The sequence below is a fragment of the Ambystoma mexicanum genome, chromosome 4q, assembly GCF_040938575.1.
Source record: "Ambystoma mexicanum isolate Mex_15411 chromosome 4q, UKY_AmexF1_1, whole genome shotgun sequence".
NCBI classification, from domain to species: Eukaryota; Metazoa; Chordata; class Amphibia; order Caudata; family Ambystomatidae; genus Ambystoma; species Ambystoma mexicanum.
In genome coordinates this window covers 689321557-689342468 of record NC_090928.1, presented here as the reverse complement: position 1 = coordinate 689342468, position 20912 = coordinate 689321557, and the positions used below count along the sequence as shown (strand labels likewise).

The 20912-nt window shown below is 46.7% G+C and overlaps 1 protein-coding gene across 2 annotated transcripts in view; it reads right to left on the bottom strand.

Annotated features, from left to right (window-relative positions):
- The window catches only part of CRLS1 (cardiolipin synthase 1), a 293521-nt gene that overhangs the window by 84118 nt on the left and 188491 nt on the right, over positions 1-20912 (bottom strand). For both annotated transcript variants that reach the window (XM_069608273.1, XM_069608274.1), the window contains exon 4: positions 1993-2078. In XM_069608273.1, the coding sequence (XP_069464374.1) occupies positions 1993-2078 (86 nt within the window). The remainder of the gene's footprint in view (positions 1-1992; positions 2079-20912) is intronic.

The window sequence follows — 20912 nt, the reverse complement described above, 5'->3', positions numbered from 1 at the left end:
TATCCAGGTCTGCTAACTTTGCAGTACTTATGGGATCTGTGGTTTGCAGAGAGATACCTGGATATCAGCTGGATATCAGCTGTCTGGGTATGCAGTGAAAGTAAATCAGGCGTTGGGCAGGCCCATTAGGTGGGCAACTATTATGGCACGGTAACAAAGATCTGCTTTGGCATCACCAAAAGGTTCTTGGTGAAAGTAGAGGTCACATACCTTCTTGAAAACAAATCAGACCTTTAGGACACAGAAGTAACATACCGGACATGGGCTAACAATTGTTAAGGCTCGGTGTTCTCATCAGGACATGCAGCGTGGCCCCACTGGATTCTCAATGATTTGTCTTATGAATAACTCTGCAGCAACAGAAGCTATTGGATCGCCCTGGTCGAGTGACTGTCAGAATGACTAGCCATTTAACAGCTTTTTGCTTACCAGTGACTCGTTTCTCTGAGAAAAACTAAACCATTGGAAATATAGTATGTGAAAGTGTATTTTTACTTACATCTGTTACCTTGCAACAAAAAAAACTTGCTGGCAGCACAAATCTCAAAGATACCGTTCCAACCATGAAAATATTTTTTGCATGTCCTGCCGCAAAGTAAGGCGCAGATGATGGGTGGCTAATTTCCAAACACTGAAAACCATACATTTGAGCATTAGTAGAATTTCTCCGGAAACACGAGGTCTGGCAACATTTCTCAAATCACCAAGCAAGACTATATAGCAATCGAAGATCTCCACTAAGATTGTGATTCCCCTTCCACCAGTTTCACCACATAATCTTTTGAAACAGGTGAGTTTATATATTAATATTGATTTTAGAATCTGTGCTAGAAAAGAAGAGGAGGTATGCCACATTATCCAGGGGACGTCTCTGCAGCAGTACATTTGTATATCACAATAGTCTCTCCTATGGTAAAACATCTGTCCTTGTGAGCAGAGTGTTGGTATGTTACTTACCAACGTACACCCATCAAACACTATACCAGGATTATACTGGCAGCTAATGAATATCTCATGAATATCTCAGTACACACCGTGCAGCGGCCTATTGTAATCATCAAACTGATCAAAATGTAACTGCTTGGTAAATAAAATGTCCCACCTTACTACGATTGCCACCTTGCAATGCACCCCAACAGAAGCTGTGCGACATCCACAGCTTCTAAGGCAAGACCAGCCTGTAAAAGGGTGTTTGTTGGGGGTTTGGGATGGTGGCAGTGTTTGTGAAGGATGGAAAACAAGATGCTACAGTGAAATCAATTGAGCCAGAGTGCTGCACAAAGCATGGGCCGAGCATCAGTTCACGGGCCTGTGACAGAGCACCCGCATTTGAAAAACATAAGCAGGCAAGGCGCCAGAAGGGAAATGGTCAGTGTGAAGGGTTGCTTGCATGATGAGCAATCAGCGGGGAACCAACCCGACGACAATCCAAGACTGAAGGGAAGGTATATGGAAACGAGAAGCAGGTGTATGGAGGTTTGGGGTGGGTGCCCCCTATTAATATCATATGGGACATTGCTAATGCCCTTCTGTAGTATGAGGACAATTCCTGGGGTCGACCAGTAGGCGACAGGCAGAAGGAAATTTCACATATAAAACGATAATGCCGACCAGTCTCTTGTGGGGATACATTTTTGATGACCAGTCTACCTAATGTTCAAAAAAGGTTAATAAATAGATTTACAGCCATAAAATCAAGTGCAAGAATGTTATTACCTCATGAGAACTGCTGCCATCCTATGCCCCAGTCTCTCTCTATGAAGAGTTTAAATGAGCTAGCCTGCTAAATGCAGCTCAAAATAAGTTCTGTTCTTCCATTATATATTTTAGTGTTATGTCACAAATCCATGTGTTGTCGCTCTGCCAGGGAAAAGCGATCATACGAGTCCAACATTTTGAATAATGTTACTGATATACTTAAGTCTGATGTAATATCACTTACAAATACCAGTTTCACAACATGAATCGATAAAATCATTGTGTTTTACTTACTGGCGGTGGAAGAGTTTTGTACCGGACATAAAAAACAGCAGCAATTAGAACCACGTCCCTTAAAACAATCATTGCCGTCAAAGGAACTGTGGGTAAAAAAAGAGCAACAAAAAGTGTATGGTGAGAGGTCTGCATGACAATTGCATGTTTTTCATAGCTACACCTAAATGAACGGTCGATATGTCCAGAATTACGCACAGGACACTTCTTTGTACTTTATATTCCCCACAATTACGATTCTTTATTTGTTTTCCATTACAATAGGACATAAGAAGCAGGCGGGTTCGTACAAGCAGATTCCAAATTATTGTACAAAAGGTAGCAGGATTTCAAGAGACACCGAAATAATCCTAGTTCGCATCAACATTCTTTACATGTGTCTAAAAAGGTGTAAAGACAACAGATTCTGTTGTTTAGTCTCAGGTCAGCTTAATTTAAAATAGCAAGGCAATATAAGAACTGTCCATCAGATAATGAACCCACTAAATCCAATTCAGGCCTAGCAACACATTGTTTACATGCTGTACAAGTGCCCCATCAGCAGCCCACAGCAACCCCCTAGTAAAAGAATACCAAGAAAAAATGTGTTTGTGCCCAAGAATGAGAACACCACCACCTCTGTCAAGAGATAGAACATGTGGAATTTCTCCATCAATAGATTGAGAAAATAACATGGTCTTTGGCCTCTGGGTAATCATTGGATTCAACAAAGGGCAGAAAGGGAGAGCATATGTTGACGATATGTTGGTAACTAGTTGTGAAGAGAAACAGACATTTTGTCCATCACCATAATAAGCCAGAGCTAAAACCAAGGTTTGGAAGTTCGATCGAAGTCAGATTTATCAAGTCTCTTTTGGATGTATAGCCTATTCAAGCAGTAAAACAACTTTTCAGAGTCGACGGAAAAATGAAAAGCACAAGAAATGTTTGCATTACACAATGGATCAATAATATTTACAAAATGTCAAAGGTCATTTTGGGTACGTCCACCCAATAAGAACTCCTGCCTGATTTGCCTCAACCAGCTTTGGTCAAATGGTAGAAAACATTGATACCAAAACCTACAAGTAAATGCATGTATTGTACTTCACAACTGATAGTGGCCGATATGGTGAGCTTCAAGAAGAATCCTAGTTGTGCTTGCAAAAAGTCTAAATCACAGAATCGGCCATAGAAGGGGAAACTATACCCAAGGTCAACAAACCCCCGGCAAGAGGAAGACCAATATGGGAACCAAAATACGAGAACACCTTTAATGAAATGATCCTGTATTCTTGTCCATGGGAAGCTGCTTAATTACTAGGGATACTTCATTGGCTGAACACGGTCGCTCATGGGCAGCCAAATTCTCCAGCAAAAGGGAGGGGACATCAACTTTGGCTATATAATGGGATACCTCCTCTGGTAGAAGCTGCTGGGCTGAGAAAGAAAAAACACAAAATAATACATTGACATTTTAAGTTAGCTTCTTCTGAATAGTGTGTAAGCCCTGGTCATCCTGCAGGGATGCGATTGTGGTGCTGGAATATTCAATTTACAGGCCAATATTATTCGCCTTATCTGGGCCAACAAAGTAAACTGGTTTTGTTTTGAGGAGACTATATGAAATGTTCCCAGCCCACGCATTTTCTAGTTTACCGCTAGCAGACTGCAAAAGGAAACAGGTTTTCAGGGGTTAGCCTTGTATTGAGCGTCCAAGTCCTGCATTTTATCTCTGGCGTCAAAATAGCATTCCTCTAATGACGATTCCTGAATAAAGCCTGGTTTATGATCCAAATAAGTCTCACATCCAAGTCCGGTAACTCGTTATCCAAGGGTATTGAGGGAAGAAGCATTTTCAGCAGTAACACACCGGTCTGGGAGAAAATAATTATGAATCCTCCACGATAGGGTGGTAATGAGGACATCTATTACTAACGAAATAAGAGAAAGATCGGTAAGAATTTGACATTCGATATCAGTGGACTGGACACATCATGTAAGGGATCAGGCGAGGAGGATATCTAGCCTAGCATAGCTCTTGCACACAAAGCAGTGAGTAAATTACCTTGTAGCAGAATTTTACTGGCAACAAACATCAACCAGATCCAAGTTAGGTAGATCCTCCTCTAGTGCTAGGGATTGGGGAAAGGTGAAAGGTGGAGGAGGGAGTCACAGCAATGTTAGAGTGAAAGTGCCAGTACCTGATCAAATTGCAGATTCAACAGAAAGCCCTCCTATTATTAAACCGCAATTTGAAACTGAACAATCCTGGAGAATAGATCTTGGTAGAATGTTTCCCTTCACTCATAAGGTCAATACATCGAGAAAATCATCAGAATCTTTGCACCTAATGTAGGTACTAACCCAAATATTGTTGAGGAACATACATACATACATTTGCCACTAGTAGAACTCACAAGATGTTTAGTAATTAAAATTGGAACATCTCACCTTTTCCTCAAAGGAGGAAAAAGATTGAAGAGGATATACGGTTGACCTCCACTGGTGGGAATCTTTTGGTGTGAGGGGAGTCTGTGGAAGGAGAGAAATGTTTGTACCAGATTCCATCAATTTACTTAAGAATCTTCCTTTCACCCAGAGAATAAAGGGCTTCCACGCTCCGGTAAATCATGTTCATTTCCACCATCCAAGTGAAGAAAGGGGCTCCAAATGTACACTTATTCCCTAATATGGTTTTATTTCAAAAGAGCACCAACCAGGAGATTTCTCAACCAAGGATTTTGAAACCGTCAGATGAAATGTGTAACCACCTGGCTACAAAATGCATCCAATACCTATGGGGATACCGGTTTAAAATCATGCCCACTTTGGAGGGATTAAGGAATCCATCTGGGTGGTGCTATGAAAAGCATACATTGGCTCAAATGGCTTGCAAAATATTGTATGGTAAAATAAGCCAGTTTAACCAAGTGACATGTCACAGCAACACCGAGCAGCCATCAATGTAAATTCAACTCCAGATTAGAGCAAAGCATTGCGGGTATGCAAATAAGCCCAAATGCAAACTTTTATCTCCTGAAAATGGTCTCGGTTTTACACAGAAGTACTATATTATTCATAGCTTCTTCAACCCAAGAAAGAGTTTAAGGATGCAGACAACTGCTTATTACAAACACACCCTTAACTGGATGGTGTGGTTTTCGCTAATGAAAGCAACCATAATAAAGACTTAACCATCCTAACATAACCATATCTCTGCCACTGTCATGCAAAAACTTCACATATTTCTTTCTAGGGAAAATTGAGTCTTCAAAAAGACTCGTGATGGTTTATTTGGGCATGGTTTTGCCCTTAAAATTATTGAAGAGAGGCCCCAAGCAGTGCAGACCACTATTGTTTTCTCTTAGCTGTTTTTGTTCCCAATGTCAGGCAGGGTCCTTGGCCCCCGTGATGGTCACTACCCAGACAGCTGGTGACCCCACAGGGAATGAACCTGGCCATGTTGCCTGGAATCCAGTGCCACCCAATGGGCTCACATGGCATTGCCTTTGGCCATGACAAGTGGCCACTTTACCCCAATTGTGCGTCACTGCCATGGCATCTTTATCCTTGTAATAGCCTCCGGCCATGAATGCCCCCCCTCCCATACCCCAAAGTGGGCACTGTGCCTGGCACAAGTTTTGTCCAGTTGCTCCTTTTCCCAGGGCACACTATAGTCATAGTATGAAGGCCACCGAAGATGACCAATGGGTCCAGGTGATCTGCAGGTTATGACTCGCCTCTTGATGTTAGGGACACAAAATAAACCTAACATACAGGGCCCTGGAATCTCTTACGAATATACCCAATGAGCAACCCAGGCAGCAGTGCAGAAATACACAAGGAAAGCAGCAAAGTATCCCAGTCCCAAAGATACGGCTCTCAAGCGCATAAACACACGTTTTTGCGCAATGGGGTGCATACAGAAAACCAGCAAGATGCATTTAGTCAATTATATTACCAACGTACTTCCTAACACAGCAAGTCTAAACTCTACTGTACAGGGACATTGTTTTACTGCACAATAAAACAATTCTGCTCATTCTACACAAGTGGCAATCTCCGCCTGCAACAGCTCATACACAACAGGAATCGATCTGGTGACTGGCAGCAACGTAGCCCTCATTCTGTTTCTCAGGCAAGGAAGCATTACTTTAATTGGTGATGTCTCACGAGGCATAGGACGTGCCTGCAGAGACTATCATGATGGCCTCACAGCCTTATGGGCATCTTAATGTGCGACAGCCATTCACAATCTTTCAAAACCGTCACTGCGTCATCTCTCCAGCTATTGCTGCAGTGTTCTGCCCTTCCATTGGCTCCTGTACGTCCAAAGCCCATAAGAAACATGCGATTCTGTTTCCACAGGATCATGTGTCTGGGTTCGCATAGAAATCCTTTTCTGGTTTGACACAAATTCATCAACAGTTTTGCTTTAAATCTGGCAAAAGTGCCTAAAAAAGACTTGGCGATTGCTGGGCAACAGCAGACTATTCACAGACCTGCCCAAACCCTTATTTCCAGAAAGCCGATTTGCCTACATATGTTCGAATCCAGGCCAGGTCAGCAGACACTGTAAAAGGCAACCTGTATGGCTAGTCTAAAGACAGCCAATCTGGTTAGTTTTTAGAGAACAAACTTCATGGCAAGGTGGCCATTGTTGCCTAAGGGCATTTAGAGTGGTCCGCAGACCACAGCACTGCATTCACATTTTAAATGGGACATATGGTAGCCCAGCAGCCACCACCTAAAGCCTGGTCAGGGTAGGAGGCCTAGAGGGGCACAAAATACCACTGGAGCATTTGTGGAGTTAACCTAGGAAGTGGGGGAAATTGGCCTCCATATTTGAAGGGATAGAATGGAGACTACTGGTGGTCATCTGACCTGCAATAGGGGAGTTAAGTGGCCACTTGGCCGGGTAACATGCCAGGTCCAGTGGCAACTTCAGGAAGCTAGCTAGGGCTTCAGGCTTGTGCATCGTATCCCGTTTACTATCCATTTGCATGCAGAGATTCCTTCTGGCTCTTTGTGTGTATAGATTTGCAATTTTGAAGCGAAGATTCTAAATTCTTTTAGTTTTACAACGGTAGCGGGCGCCCCTCTCTCGAAAGAACAGACTTGATAACCTGTTCAGTGGTTATTAACCACTTGAGAGTTCGCAGCCACTGCTTTTACTCACTGTGCCTTTCACAGATGGGAAATATCCATTTGCATATCAGTCTTTGTCCTGCCCAGGGGCAGTCCAGCACCGAAATGCAATGGCAACTCCAACCTGAACGAGAGTACCACCAGCAACCCCATACACGTGTTTCACCCTTGTTGGGGATCATCAGTGAGGTGAAGCTGATGCCTCTCTAAGCACAGTGAGAGGGAGACCACGTCTGGTTGCCCCCAGGAGACCTAGGGTTACCAATCCCAGGTTCCTTGAAAAATAGTTTTACAACGGTAGCGGGCGCCCCTCTCTCGAAAGAACAGACTTGATAACCTGTTCAGTGGTTATTAACCACTTGAGAGTTCGCAGCCACTGCTTTTACTCACTGTGCCTTTCACAGATGGGAAATATCCATTTGCATATCAGTCTTTGTCCTGCCCAGGGGCAGTCCAGCACCGAAATGCAATGGCAACTCCAACCTGAACGAGAGTACCACCAGCAACCCCATACACGTGTTTCACCCTTGTTGGGGATCATCAGTGAGGTGAAGCTGATGCCTCTCTAAGCACAGTGAGAGGGAGACCACGTCTGGTTGCCCCCAGGAGACCTAGGGTTACCAATCCCAGGTTCCTTGAAAAATAGTTTTACAACGGTAGCGGGCGCCCCTCTCTCGAAAGAACAGACTTGATAACCTGTTCAGTGGTTATTAACCACTTGAGAGTTCGCAGCCACTGCTTTTACTCACTGTGCCTTTCACAGATGGGAAATATCCATTTGCATATCAGTCTTTGTCCTGCCCAGGGGCAGTCCAGCACCGAAATGCAATGGCAACTCCAACCTGAACGAGAGTACCACCAGCAACCCCATACACGTGTTTCACCCTTGTTGGGGATCATCAGTGAGGTGAAGCTGATGCCTCTCTAAGCACAGTGAGAGGGAGACCACGTCTGGTTGCCCCCAGGAGACCTAGGGTTACCAATCCCAGGTTCCTTGAAAAATAGTTTTACAACGGTAGCGGGCGCCCCTCTCTCGAAAGAACAGACTTGATAACCTGTTCAGTGGTTATTAACCACTTGAGAGTTCGCAGCCACTGCTTTTACTCACTGTGCCTTTCACAGATGGGAAATATCCATTTGCATATCAGTCTTTGTCCTGCCCAGGGGCAGTCCAGCACCGAAATGCAATGGCAACTCCAACCTGAACGAGAGTACCACCAGCAACCCCATACACGTGTTTCACCCTTGTTGGGGATCATCAGTGAGGTGAAGCTGATGCCTCTCTAAGCACAGTGAGAGGGAGACCACGTCTGGTTGCCCCCAGGAGACCTAGGGTTACCAATCCCAGGTTCCTTGAAAAATAGTTTTACAACTGTAGCGGGCGCCCCTCTCTCGAAAGAACAGACTTGATAACCTGTTCAGTGGTTATTAACCACTTGAGAGTTCGCAGCCACTGCTTTTACTCACTGTGCCTTTCACAGATGGGAAATATCCATTTGCATATCAGTCTTTGTCCTGCCCAGGGGCAGTCCAGCACCGAAATGCAATGGCAACTCCAACCTGAACGAGAGTACCACCAGCAACCCCATACACGTGTTTCACCCTTGTTGGGGATCATCAGTGAGGTGAAGCTGATGCCTCTCTAAGCACAGTGAGAGGGAGACCACGTCTGGTTGCCCCCAGGAGACCTAGGGTTACCAATCCCAGGTTCCTTGAAAAATAGTTTTACAACGGTAGCGGGCGCCCCTCTCTCGAAAGAACAGACTTGATAACCTGTTCAGTGGTTATTAACCACTTGAGAGTTTGCAGCCACTGCTTTTACTCACTGTGCCTTTCACAGATGGGAAATATCCATTTGCATATCAGTCTTTGTCCTGCCCAGGGGCAGTCCAGCACCGAAATGCAATGGCAACTCCAACCTGAACGAGAGTACCACCAGCAACCCCATACACGTGTTTCACCCTTGTTGGGGATCATCAATGAGGTGAAGCTGATGCCTCTCTAAGCACAGTGAGAGGGAGACCACGTCTGGTTGCCCCCAGGAGACCTAGGGTTACCAATCCCAGGTTCCTTGAAAAATAGTTTTACAACGGTAGTGGGCGCCCCTCTCTCGAAAGAACAGACTTGATAACCTGTTCAGTGGTTATTAACCACTTGAGAGTTCGCAGCCACTGCTTTTACTCACTGTGCCTTTCACAGATGGGAAATATCCCCTAGGTCTCCTGGGGGCAACCAGACGTGGTCTCCCTCTCACTGTGCTTAGAGAGGCATCAGCTTCACCTCACTGATGATCCCCAACAAGGGTGAAACACGTGTATGGGGTTGCTGGTGGTACTCTCGTTCAGATTGGAATTGCCATTGTATTTCGGTGCTGGACTGCCCCTGGGCAGGACAAAGACTGATATGCAAATGGATATTTCCCATCTGTGAAAGGCACAGTGAGTAAAAGCAGTGGCTGCGAACTCTCAAGTGGTTAATAACCACTGAACAGGTTATCATGTCTGTTCTTGCGAGAGAGGGGCGCCCGCTACCTTTGTTAAACTAATTGTTAAGGAACCTGGGATTGGTAACCCTAGGTCTCCTGGGGGCAACCAGACGTGGTCTCCCTCTCACTGTGCTTAGAGAGGCATCAGCTTCACCTCACTGATGATCCCCAACAAGGGTGAAACACGTGTATGGGGTTGCTGGTGGTACTCTCGTTCAGATTGGAATTGCCATTGTATTTCGGTGCTGGACTGCCCCTGGGCAGGACAAAGACTGATATGCAAATGGATATTTCCCATCTGTGAAAGGCACAGTGAGTAAAAGCAGTGGCTGCGAACTCTCAAGTGGTTAATAACCACTGAACAGGTTATCATGTCTGTTCTTGCGAGAGAGGGGCGCCCGCTACCTTTGTTAAACTAATTGTTAAGGAACCTGGGATTGGTAACCCTAGGTCTCCTGGGGGCAACCAGACGTGGTCTCCCTCTCACTGTGCTTAGAGAGGCATCAGCTTCACCTCACTGATGATCCCCAACAAGGGTGAAACACGTGTATGGGGTTGCTGGTGGTACTCTCGTTCAGATTGGAATTGCCATTGTATTTCGGTGCTGGACTGCCCCTGGGCAGGACAAAGACTGATATGCAAATGGATATTTCCCATCTGTGAAAGGCACAGTGAGTAAAAGCAGTGGCTGCGAACTCTCAAGTGGTTAATAACCACTGAACAGGTTATCATGTCTGTTCTTGCGAGAGAGGGGCGCCCGCTACCTTTGTTAAACTAATTGTTAAGGAACCTGGGATTGGTAACCCTAGGTCTCCTGGGGGCAACCAGACGTGGTCTCCCTCTCACTGTGCTTAGAGAGGCATCAGCTTCACCTCACTGATGATCCCCAACAAGGGTGAAACACGTGTATGGGGTTGCTGGTGGTACTCTCGTTCAGATTGGAATTGCCATTGTATTTCGGTGCTGGACTGCCCCTGGGCAGGACAAAGACTGATATGCAAATGGATATTTCCCATCTGTGAAAGGCACAGTGAGTAAAAGCAGTGGCTGCGAACTCTCAAGTGGTTAATAACCACTGAACAGGTTATCATGTCTGTTCTTGCGAGAGAGGGGCGCCCGCTACCTTTGTTTAACTAATTGTTAAGGAACCTGGGATTGGTAACCCTAGGTCTCCTGGGGGCAACCAGACGTGGTCTCCCTCTCACTGTGCTTAGAGAGGCATCAGCTTCACCTCACTGATGATCCCCAACAAGGGTGAAACACGTGTATGGGGTTGCTGGTGGTACTCTCATTCAGATTGGAATTGCCATTGTATTTCGGTGCTGGACTGCCCCTGGGCAGGACAAAGACTGATATGCAAATGGATATTTCCCATCTGTGAAAGGCACAGTGAGTAAAAGCAGTGGCTGCGAACTCTCAAGTGGTTAATAACCACTGAGCAGGTTATCATGTCTGTTCTTGCGAGAGAGGGGCGCCCGCTACCTTTGTTAAACTAAAGATTCTAAATTTGACTAACAGTATTTGCATAAAGAACTAAGCTTTACTTTCTTTGACCTCATTCACATGTCATCAAACAGAAGCTTTTTCCTGTTTAAATCTTTTTATTCTTGTATTGCTTACAGTGGTGTTTTAGTTTTTCTGATGAAGGCATACGCCAAAACACATTGAGCGCAAAATAGCAAACTGCCATAGAGCTAGAACACATTTGCGGATGAGAGATAATTATGGAATTAATAGAATTTCAAATATGTTTAGACAATAAAATCCTTTGTGTTTAATCAAAGGTTCTCCAATGCTTTCTCGTTGGTGTTGATACTTGACATTAGAATGCTTACAGTTTAATGAAAGGTTTTGAACAAGCAAATTGATCTTTTAAATGTTTATACAACACTGGGATAAATCCTGGAAACTCAGCTTCTTGTATTTTCTAAAATCCAAGATAAGGATAGGCGCTTTGAGACGTTAGTGGTCTCACTTTAGTCTGGTCAGTGCTTAGGTTCACAATGCCAATGAATAGTTGGTTCACTAGTCCACCTTAGTCTAAGCTAGTTTAAGCTCATCTTAAACTAGAACTCTGTCTGTGGAATATGTGAAAGTAATCTCAAGTTGGGTAGGACTGCCTGTCCAGATGAGCATGAATTCAGTTTTTCAATGTTCACTAAGCATGGTTCATAAACTTACATTTGTAAATCAATCAATGAGTATTTCACTGTAAATGGGTTTTAATTCACCAACGATTTCAGGCAATATTCCTTCAACGACTGTTAGACTTAAAATAGATCTATTGGAACAAGCCTGCGTCTGGTAGTCTAATTAACGTTATGCACCATGAAGTACTTTGAATTAAAAAGGAGTGATTAACTTAAATAAAGACCATAGCTTCTAGAGAATTTATGTTGCTCTTGACTAGGAAGGGCCGATTCATGGAATAAAATTGCACGGAAAAAGGAGGCGCTTGGGTACAAAATATGCACAAGCGCCCGTTCGCCGATTCATGGAACACAATGCGCGGGGCTTACCCGCGACTTGCGCCGAATCCCCGCGGGTCCAACATGTCACTGCGACGCCACGAACGCCTTGCGTGAGACGCCCAGCGGAGGCGCATACCGTCTTGCGCAGTCACCTAAAAAGGGGGCAGAACACGTGGAATGGCGAACAACAAGCATAAATGTGGGCATTACGTGGGAAGTACCACAGTAAAATACTCGCAACGCACGTGCCAACAACACGTATTCATGGAATCAAACAGGGCTCACTGGTGCGTGGAAAAAGATGCGCTAATCTGGAAACACATCCACGAGAAAGCAGGCGTAAGAGTCACTGCGCACTAAAATAATGCATAAAAAGGCCGTGCAAAAAAGCCAACGTGCGTATACAACTATGTTGAATGTACCATTTTTCATAGCAGTGATCATGGGACACTGCAGGAGGAGGAGGATAGCCAGGGCACGTATTTTTTTTTACCCAGGACCAGTTTTTTTGGGATGCCTGATGACTAGGTCTATGGCAGGTATAGGTTTCCACCTCATATCATATTAGACCTGGTCACGGAGTAGTAAGATGACCTCACATCAACCCACCCTGTGCTCCCAAGCACCGAGCCCCTTGGAAAAGGTGCTCAATGTACTGCATTTTCTGGGTCATTTCAGCGGAACACTGCCATAGTCTGGGGCGTTTCACAGCCCACACAGTCATGCTGCTTAAACCAGGTGTCGGCAATCATGACTGCACGCACCTCAGTCCGCAGGCACATATACATTCCCAGAACACCCGCAAAAGGCAGGCCGTGGTCCAGGACTTTTACGGGGTGGCACACTTCCCTAAAGTGCTTGGTGCCATTGACTGCACCCATGTGGCCCTACGTCCACTTAGGGCCACAGAGCACATCTATCGCAATAACAAGCACTAGCATTCCATCAACGTGAAGGTTGTATGTGATGCCAAGGTAATCATTACCTCCGTATGCCAACTATCCAGGGTCCACCCATGATGGTTTCATATTCAAATGTCACCCCTACACCGGGTCCTGTAAGCTGGGAGGTATGGCAACACATGGCTCATTGGCGAGTACAAATGGCTCTGCCAATGCATGCATGTCTCACACAGGCAAACCCACACCACTGACAACCCATCTCACCTCCACAGGGGACAGTGCCTACCCCCCGAGCAGCTACATGACGACACCAATACGGAACCCCACCACATCACCCCAGGTAAGATATAACGCAGCCCATATTGCAACTAGCGCCATATTGGAGCGCACATTCGGAGTGCTAAAGTCACGTTTCCGCTCCCTTGACCACTCTGGTGGCGAGCTACTATATGCACCACCAGTAGTGTGCAGGATCATTGTGGCAGCATGTGTCCTGCACAATGTTGCAACACAGCGTGGCGTACCGGTGGACATGGTGATGCCCCCACATTCCCAACCACATGCACGGCACATGGGAGGGGAAACGGCACGTGGTAAGGCTGCCCGTACTCCGCTTGTGGCACAATTTTTCACCTAAAATCCAACCCCTGTGGAGTGCACACAGCCCTGGCACATTCCAGGTGACAATCGATGACAAAGGGACAATCATCTGTCCCAACCTTAACACCCTGAGAAGGTGTCCTTGGAAGTGCTGCATTGTGTGCATCCCCAAGTACTAAAAATATCTCAATCTGGTATGCACAAAAGGAACACATGGAAGATGGAGTATGCCACTAACACCATTCCAAAGTACACATCTAAATGCCGATATGTCACCTAAATCCTCCCACACTTCATGTCACCTGGTTGCCACGCCATGGCATGCAATGTCCAAACTGAGAAATAAATGTCCAAACATAACACGTGTTGTGACTTGCACATGGAACCCTTGTACATTCGTGTGGCACTGCTTTATGATTTAGAGTGCTAATTGGACTTTGCTCCATGTTTCTTGGTACATAGTTTAGTGGTGTTTTCTTTTCTTTTTTATTGCAGGAAATCTTTTTTTTTTTTTTTTACATTTGGATGATATTTGTATGTGATTTATGGACATGGACCTGCTGTGAGACTTTTCCTTTTTTTTAATGTACATATTTTGATTTTGTTTGGACATTTGAACATTTTCTTTGTTTCAAAATGTACACATTTTTATTTATGTTTTGTAGTTTGTATGAAATGAATACAACTGGATAATATATTTTGATTTCATTACTCACAGTAATGGCTTCTCTGACATTTCTTTCAAATTTTTACTGATTTGTTTCTCTGTTTGGTGTCACAGGTAAGGACCTTTGTTGGTCATGTGTACGCTTACTTGCATGCATGTGTCATGTTTGCTATCCATTTGGGTGTTGCAGTTACACATGTGCATGACCACTGGATGTGCGTGAAGGGCGAGTTTCGGTATGTACGGGGAAGTTTCATTTGCTATCACATGTGCGCCATCACTGTGTATTGGTCCTCACTGTGTTGGGGGTGAGGGCTTGGAGTAATGATTGGAGTGTGAAATGTTCACGATATTTGGCCAGGAATTGCTTGATGCAGTGTGGCTCATATGGCAGGCTTTGACTTTCACATGCATGTGTTTGTGCTGTTTTCATTGTCTGTGCTGTGGTTGGGCATCTTGCACTGGCAGTCACTTTTGGCATTCCTCTGTTTTTGCATTTTTCCACACAAATGCAGCAGTCTCGGTGAGTAGCGCCCTTTCTAATTGCCATGTAATCGTTCAGTACTTGAGTCACTCCTTTTTGCTTGTGCTTTTGGTACTCCTCTGACCTGCTGAACTCGTGTCGGAATCTGCAATGGTCACGTCGCTGTCCTCTGAACTTGGGCACAGTTCCCCTTGCACACCACTTACACACCTGCACTGCCTCCCTGGCATCAACCACATTTGTACAGGTTTTATGTATGGGAACAGCCACCTACCTGCACTTTACACCTGCTGTCTGCACTCAGGGCTGGACTTAACACATGTTGGCCGCAGTTTCTTGATTTTCAACATCGTTCTATATGTTATGGTGTACTTCACATTTACTGCAATGCCCCCTCACCCGAACCCCTTATCTCCTTCCCCACTTACCATTCACTTCCGTTATCTCAATGCCATACCAAGTTAGTTGTCTCAGTCGTCACTGTGTTCCACATCCACAGACTCTTTGCGGCTTCTTACACTGGTGTATATGCGCTTTACGATTGACATGTTATTTGAAGAGATGTCAGGTCATGTCCTTCAACATGGATGGAACAGTGATGTGTTTGGGAATAGTTTCTTACCTGTAACTCCATTTCTCCAGCATTGGTATCTTTCATGGATTCACATGCTTTGAATATTCCCCGTCGTCAGGCTGGGAATCCCCGGTACATTATACAGACCCTTTCCCGTATGAAAACTTTTTCGACGCTTATGCGTCCTATCCACCTCGTTTTGTATCATGCGTGCCCGTGCCGTCAGGACGTCATGATATAAATACAGGCCCCGCCCCCGCGCTCCCTCAGATTTCGGCCCCCAAAGTAGTGGGGGAACCGGTTTGCATGATCAGGGGAGGCAGGTGGGCGCATGTGAATCCATGAAAGATACCAATGCTGGAGAAATGGAGTTACAGGTAAGAAACTATTCCCTTCTCCAGCATTGGATCTTTCATGGATTCACATGCTTTGAATAGATTACATAGCAGTACTACCCCCAAGAGGAGGTGTGCATGCAAACCCATATACTTTCTTCGCAAAAGGCCGTTCCCTATGATCATGTATACATCAGTAATAGTTTACATAGGAAAAAACGGACCACATACAGTCATAAATTCCACAGGATGCAACCCCGCAGCCGGGGCTTACCTTACTGGAATAGGTGTCGAAGCACCGCCTGTCCCATCCGGGTGTCTTCGGCATGTTGCTGCGACAGGCAGTAATGGCGGGTAACGGTGTGTGTAGTCGCCCAGGTAGCCGCCATGCAGATGTCCCCTAGAGGGACTCCGGCCCACAGTGCCGTCGACGATGCCGCTGCTCTAGTTGAATGAGCTCTTGGCCGTCGTAGAAGAGGCTTCCCTGCCCTGGAATGGCAGTACGAAATGGTAGATGACACCCATCTTGATAGTCCTTGCTTTGAAATGGCTTTTCCTTTAGCACGCAAACCATAGGCCACGAACAGCTGTCTCGTTTCTCTGAACGGTTGCGTACGATGAAGATAAAACTTGAGAGCCCTTTTTACATCTAATGTGTGTAGCATGCGCTCCATTCCCGAGCATAGCTCCGGAAAAAACGTAGGCAACACGATAGAAGAGTGTTTATGAAACACCGAAGGAGCTTTTGGTATGAACTGTGGGTTAGTGGCTAGGACTACCTTGGTTTAGAAAAAATCGTAAGTATGGTGGGTCCACCATTAGAGCCTGAACTTCTGAAATACGTCGGGCTGAAGTGATGGCCACCAGGAAGGCCAATTTCCACGACAGAAACTTTAGAGACGATGATGACATTGGCTCAAACGGAGGTTTCATAAGAGACGTTAAGACCAGATTGAGGCTCCACTCCGGTGGAAATTTCTTCTCTGGAGGGAAACTCCGAAAGAGGCCTTTAAGGAAGTGCTTAATCAGGCGGTCGCTGAACAATGGTACCGAGTGCCGTCGACGAGTAAACCTGGAAATGGCTGCTAGGTGTACTTTTATTGACGACACCGACAGGCCCTTTTGAGCTAAGAACAGCAAGCATGGGAGGAGCTGTTCCGGTTTAATCGATTGCGGGGCCAAACCTGGTTAATCCTCACACCATTGACAGAAAACTTTTCCATTTGTACGCGTAAAAGGCGTTTGTGGAAGGTGCTCTTGCCGCTTGCAGGATACGTCGACAGTCCTCCGGAATCGTTAGCCGACCAAATTCGGCGAAGTCAGGAGCCAGGCCGTCAACTGGAGGCTGTCCGGTTCGTGATGCCAAACGACACCCTCCTGTCGAGACAGAAGGTCGGGGGTCTTCTGGAATCTCATCGGTTCCGCCACCGCTAAGTGTAGTAGGTCTGAAAACCACACCTGTCTGGCCCAGTATGGGGCCACCAGAATCACCCGACATGGGTACCTGAGGATCCATTGCAACGTCCTCCGGACAAGGGGAAATGGAGGGAATGCGTACAGGAATTTGTTCGTCCATGGGAATGAGAACGCATCCCCCAGTGAGCCCTGCTGAGGCCATCTGCTTGCGTACTGATGGCATTTTCTGTTGTTCTTCGTTGCAAACAGGTCTATGGAAGGGTGTCCCCATTCCTTGAATACTTGTTGAAGTTGTTGGTCGTTCAGCACCCATTCGTGAACTTCGTTCATTTCTCTGCTGAGGGCATCGGCTTCCACGTTTCTCACTCCTGGTAGGTGGAACGCTAAGATTTGCATGTTGTGTTGCAGGGCCCAATGCCAGATTTTCTGTGCCTCCGTCGATAGGGACATGGAACGTGTCCCCCCTTGTTTCCTCAAGTAGAACATCGTAGTGGTGTTGTCCGTCATGACACGCACCACCGAGTCCTTCAGTTGAGGAAGAAAAAACTTCAGAGCCCATCGCACTGCTCTCAGTTCCAGCAGGTTGATATGCAGGGAGGACTCCTGCAAAGACCACTGGCCTTGTACTTGTAACGTATCCAGGTGAGCTCCCCATCCGCTCAGTGATGCATCCGTCACCACCGTCTTTTGGAACTCTGGTTCCAGTAGAGGCATTCCTTTCGTTAGATGAGTAGACGCTTTCCACCAGCCGAGTGCTTGAACTAGTTGTTCGTCGACGACCAGTCTGTCGGACCAGCGACCTCTGCTCTGCGCCCAACGGTCCGCTAGAAATTCCTGGCAAGGCCTCATAAACAGACGGCAGTTGTTTATCAACGGAATGCAGGACGACATGGTCCCTAGCAGGGACATGTACTTGCGCACTGAGACCTTGGAACCGGCTCTCCATTCCGACGCCTTGTTTAGAAGTTTCTGAATTCTTTCGCTGGATGGTTTCACCAGGCTTGTGTGTGTATGAAAAAAAAAAAAACTCCGCTCCTAGAAAGACCAAGGTCCTCGAAGGGAGGACCTTGAACTGAAAATGCTTTCTCCCGACAACGAATCTTAAATATCTCCTGTGTCGTGGGCGTATTGGGATGTGAAAATAAGCATCTTGAAGGTCTAGTGACGATAGATAATCCATGGGTTGCACCGACCTGATAACCTCTTGGAGCTTTAGCATTTTGAATTTGAGGCTCTTTAGCCACTTGTTGAGTACCCTCAGGTCGAGAATGGGCCTCCATTTGCCTTTTGGCTTTTTGACTACAAAGAACCTGGAATAAACTCCTTGTCCTTCCTGTGTCACAGGAACTCTTTCTACCGCCCCTTTTCGCAACATAAGCGCCGCCTCTTGTCGTAGGATTTGGAGGTGGGGCTGTGTCGAGAATAAAGGGGGGAAGACGCAGAGGCTTGTCTTTGAATTGCAGCGCATGACCCATGCGAATCGTGTCTAGGACCCATCGATCTGTGGTGATGCATTTCCATCGGTCGAAGTGATGAGAGACTCGACCCGCCAGGACGTTCCGAAGGCCGTCATTGGTTGCTGGTTTGCTTGTTCTTCGTCGACGACGGACCTGAGCCTCGCCGCCTGGAGGTTTGATAGTCCCTGCTTTTACGTGCCGACTGGGACGCTCGTCTAAACCCTTGTGAAGAGTACGAGGGCCTGTTAAACCCACGGTCCCTCGAGGCTCCAAAGCGGGAGTTTCCAGAAGCACCCCTGAAGGGGCGAAAAGAGCGAAAATTTCTGCCCGTTTGAAGGGCGCCGAGGGACCTAGCAGTATCCGTGTCTTCCTTCATCCCTTTCAGCGCTTCATCAACCTTTTTGCCGAACAGGTGTTCCCCTTCGCATGGCATGTCCAGGACTTTGTACTGTACTTCAGGACGGAAAGTAGTACATTTGAGCCACGCTTGTCGACGAAGCACTACTCCATGGTTGATTTGTTTAAAACCAGACTCTGCTAGGTCAACTGCGATTGCTTTCCGGTGTTCGTCTGGCAGGTGTTCCAGGATAGGGGCCAGTTTGTGCCACATTTCTCTATCATATCGTGACACGATCGCTAAGGAATTGGCTGCTCTTACTGTCGTCGCTCCGACCGAGAGCACCTTTTTTCCCAAGGAGCCCTGCCTTCTAGCCTCGCTGTCAGGTGGCGTTGAACATTTTTGCTGGACCCTGGCCTTCCTAGCCGCTGCCGCCGACGCCACCGAGTCAGACAGAGGCTGTGATGTTAGACATTTAGGAGTGGACTCCGGAGCTTTAAACTTTTTCTCGATCCGTCCCTTTATAGCTGGCTCCGAGAACGGATGGCGCATCGTCTTGAGACCTTCTTGCCACACATGGTCAAGGATTGGGATGGCAATTACCGATTTTCTCCTTTGACCCCTATGGTCAAAAAGGAAAACAGTCTTTCTTCTGCTCCTCAGGAATCAAGCCGAATTCGGAACAAGCTTTCCCCACTGAATTCCATGTTGGGTCCCTTGACGGTGACAGGGAGATGTCTGACCCGGAGTCATCCAGTATAGAGTCGGACTCCGACAACTCACCCTCCTCCTGAGCTCGAGGACGATCTTTTACCGCCTGGGGAGCCGATGGGTGTTTCGTCGTCGAGCGAGCCGTACAAGTTTGCTCGTCGACGGACGGTACAGACAAAAGTGACGATGACGTCCCAGGTTGAGGGAACTACGTATCGAGCCGCTGCAGGAGCTTCTGGAGATTATTAAGCACATCCAGAAACAACACCGTCTGGGGGGTCAGTAACGTGGATGATATAGGTACCATACCCCCGCTCGCACTCGTCGTCGTCGTCGTCGACGTGGAAGGCCGTAAGCCTAAATCTGATGGCTGCAGAACCATGTCACCTTCCCCCTCCGCCAAGCAGGCCGTGTCTGGCTGCGGTAAGACCTCAGGGGGGATCGGGTCATAGACCTCAGGCAGCCAGGCCATAGACTGAGTCTCCGTCGACGAAGGAATCCCAACCGCTGCTGCTTGAGCGGTAATAGGCATCGTCAATGACACCGAGGTCGACGAACCGGTCGCCGAGGTCGACGAGCCGGTCGTCGTCGTCGAGCCCTTAGACTTCGTCGTCGATTTCGATGCCGACTTCCCGGCTGAAGCTTCTCGACTCATGGAAGACCTGGGACGGTCCCCTGAGGGGGATTTTGACAGCGCTAGCCTCTCCTTCTTAGATGATGAGGAGGAGGAGGGCTTTTTATGTGATGAGGAGGATCCAGCATGTTTCCCCTTATGCTTGTCCTCAGCGCGAATTTTTTAGCTGGCCGTACCTTCTTCGATGGAGGCTCCGACTCGCTCCTGGAGGCCATGGAGCCAACTTCCGAAGCCGGGTAGGCACCCGCTCCGTCATTAAGCCAGTCGACCAGCCTTCTTCTACGGTCCTTAAGGGTTTTTTGGGAGAAACCCTGGCATATCTCACATGTATCCGCCGTGTGGTGCGGGTGGAGACAGTAGATACAGTCCATGTGGCCATCTCCTTCATAAACTTTTTTTTTTTTTTTTTTTTTTTTTTTTTTTTTTAGGCCACAGGTTGCACACGGGCGAAACAACGCCTTTCCAGACATAATTCTCTAGAATTTGAACTTCGCCGAAGCGAAACAGACAAAAACAACCTAGTTTTCACTAGTAGTAAAAACACGAGGATCCCACTACTTTGAAAGACGGTTGAAATCTGAGGGAGCGCGGGGGCGGGGCCTGTATTTATATCATGACGTCCTGACGGCACGGGCACGCATGATACAAAACGAGGTGGATAGGACGCATAAGCGTCGAAAAAGTTTTCCTACGGGAAAGGGTCTGTATAATGTACCG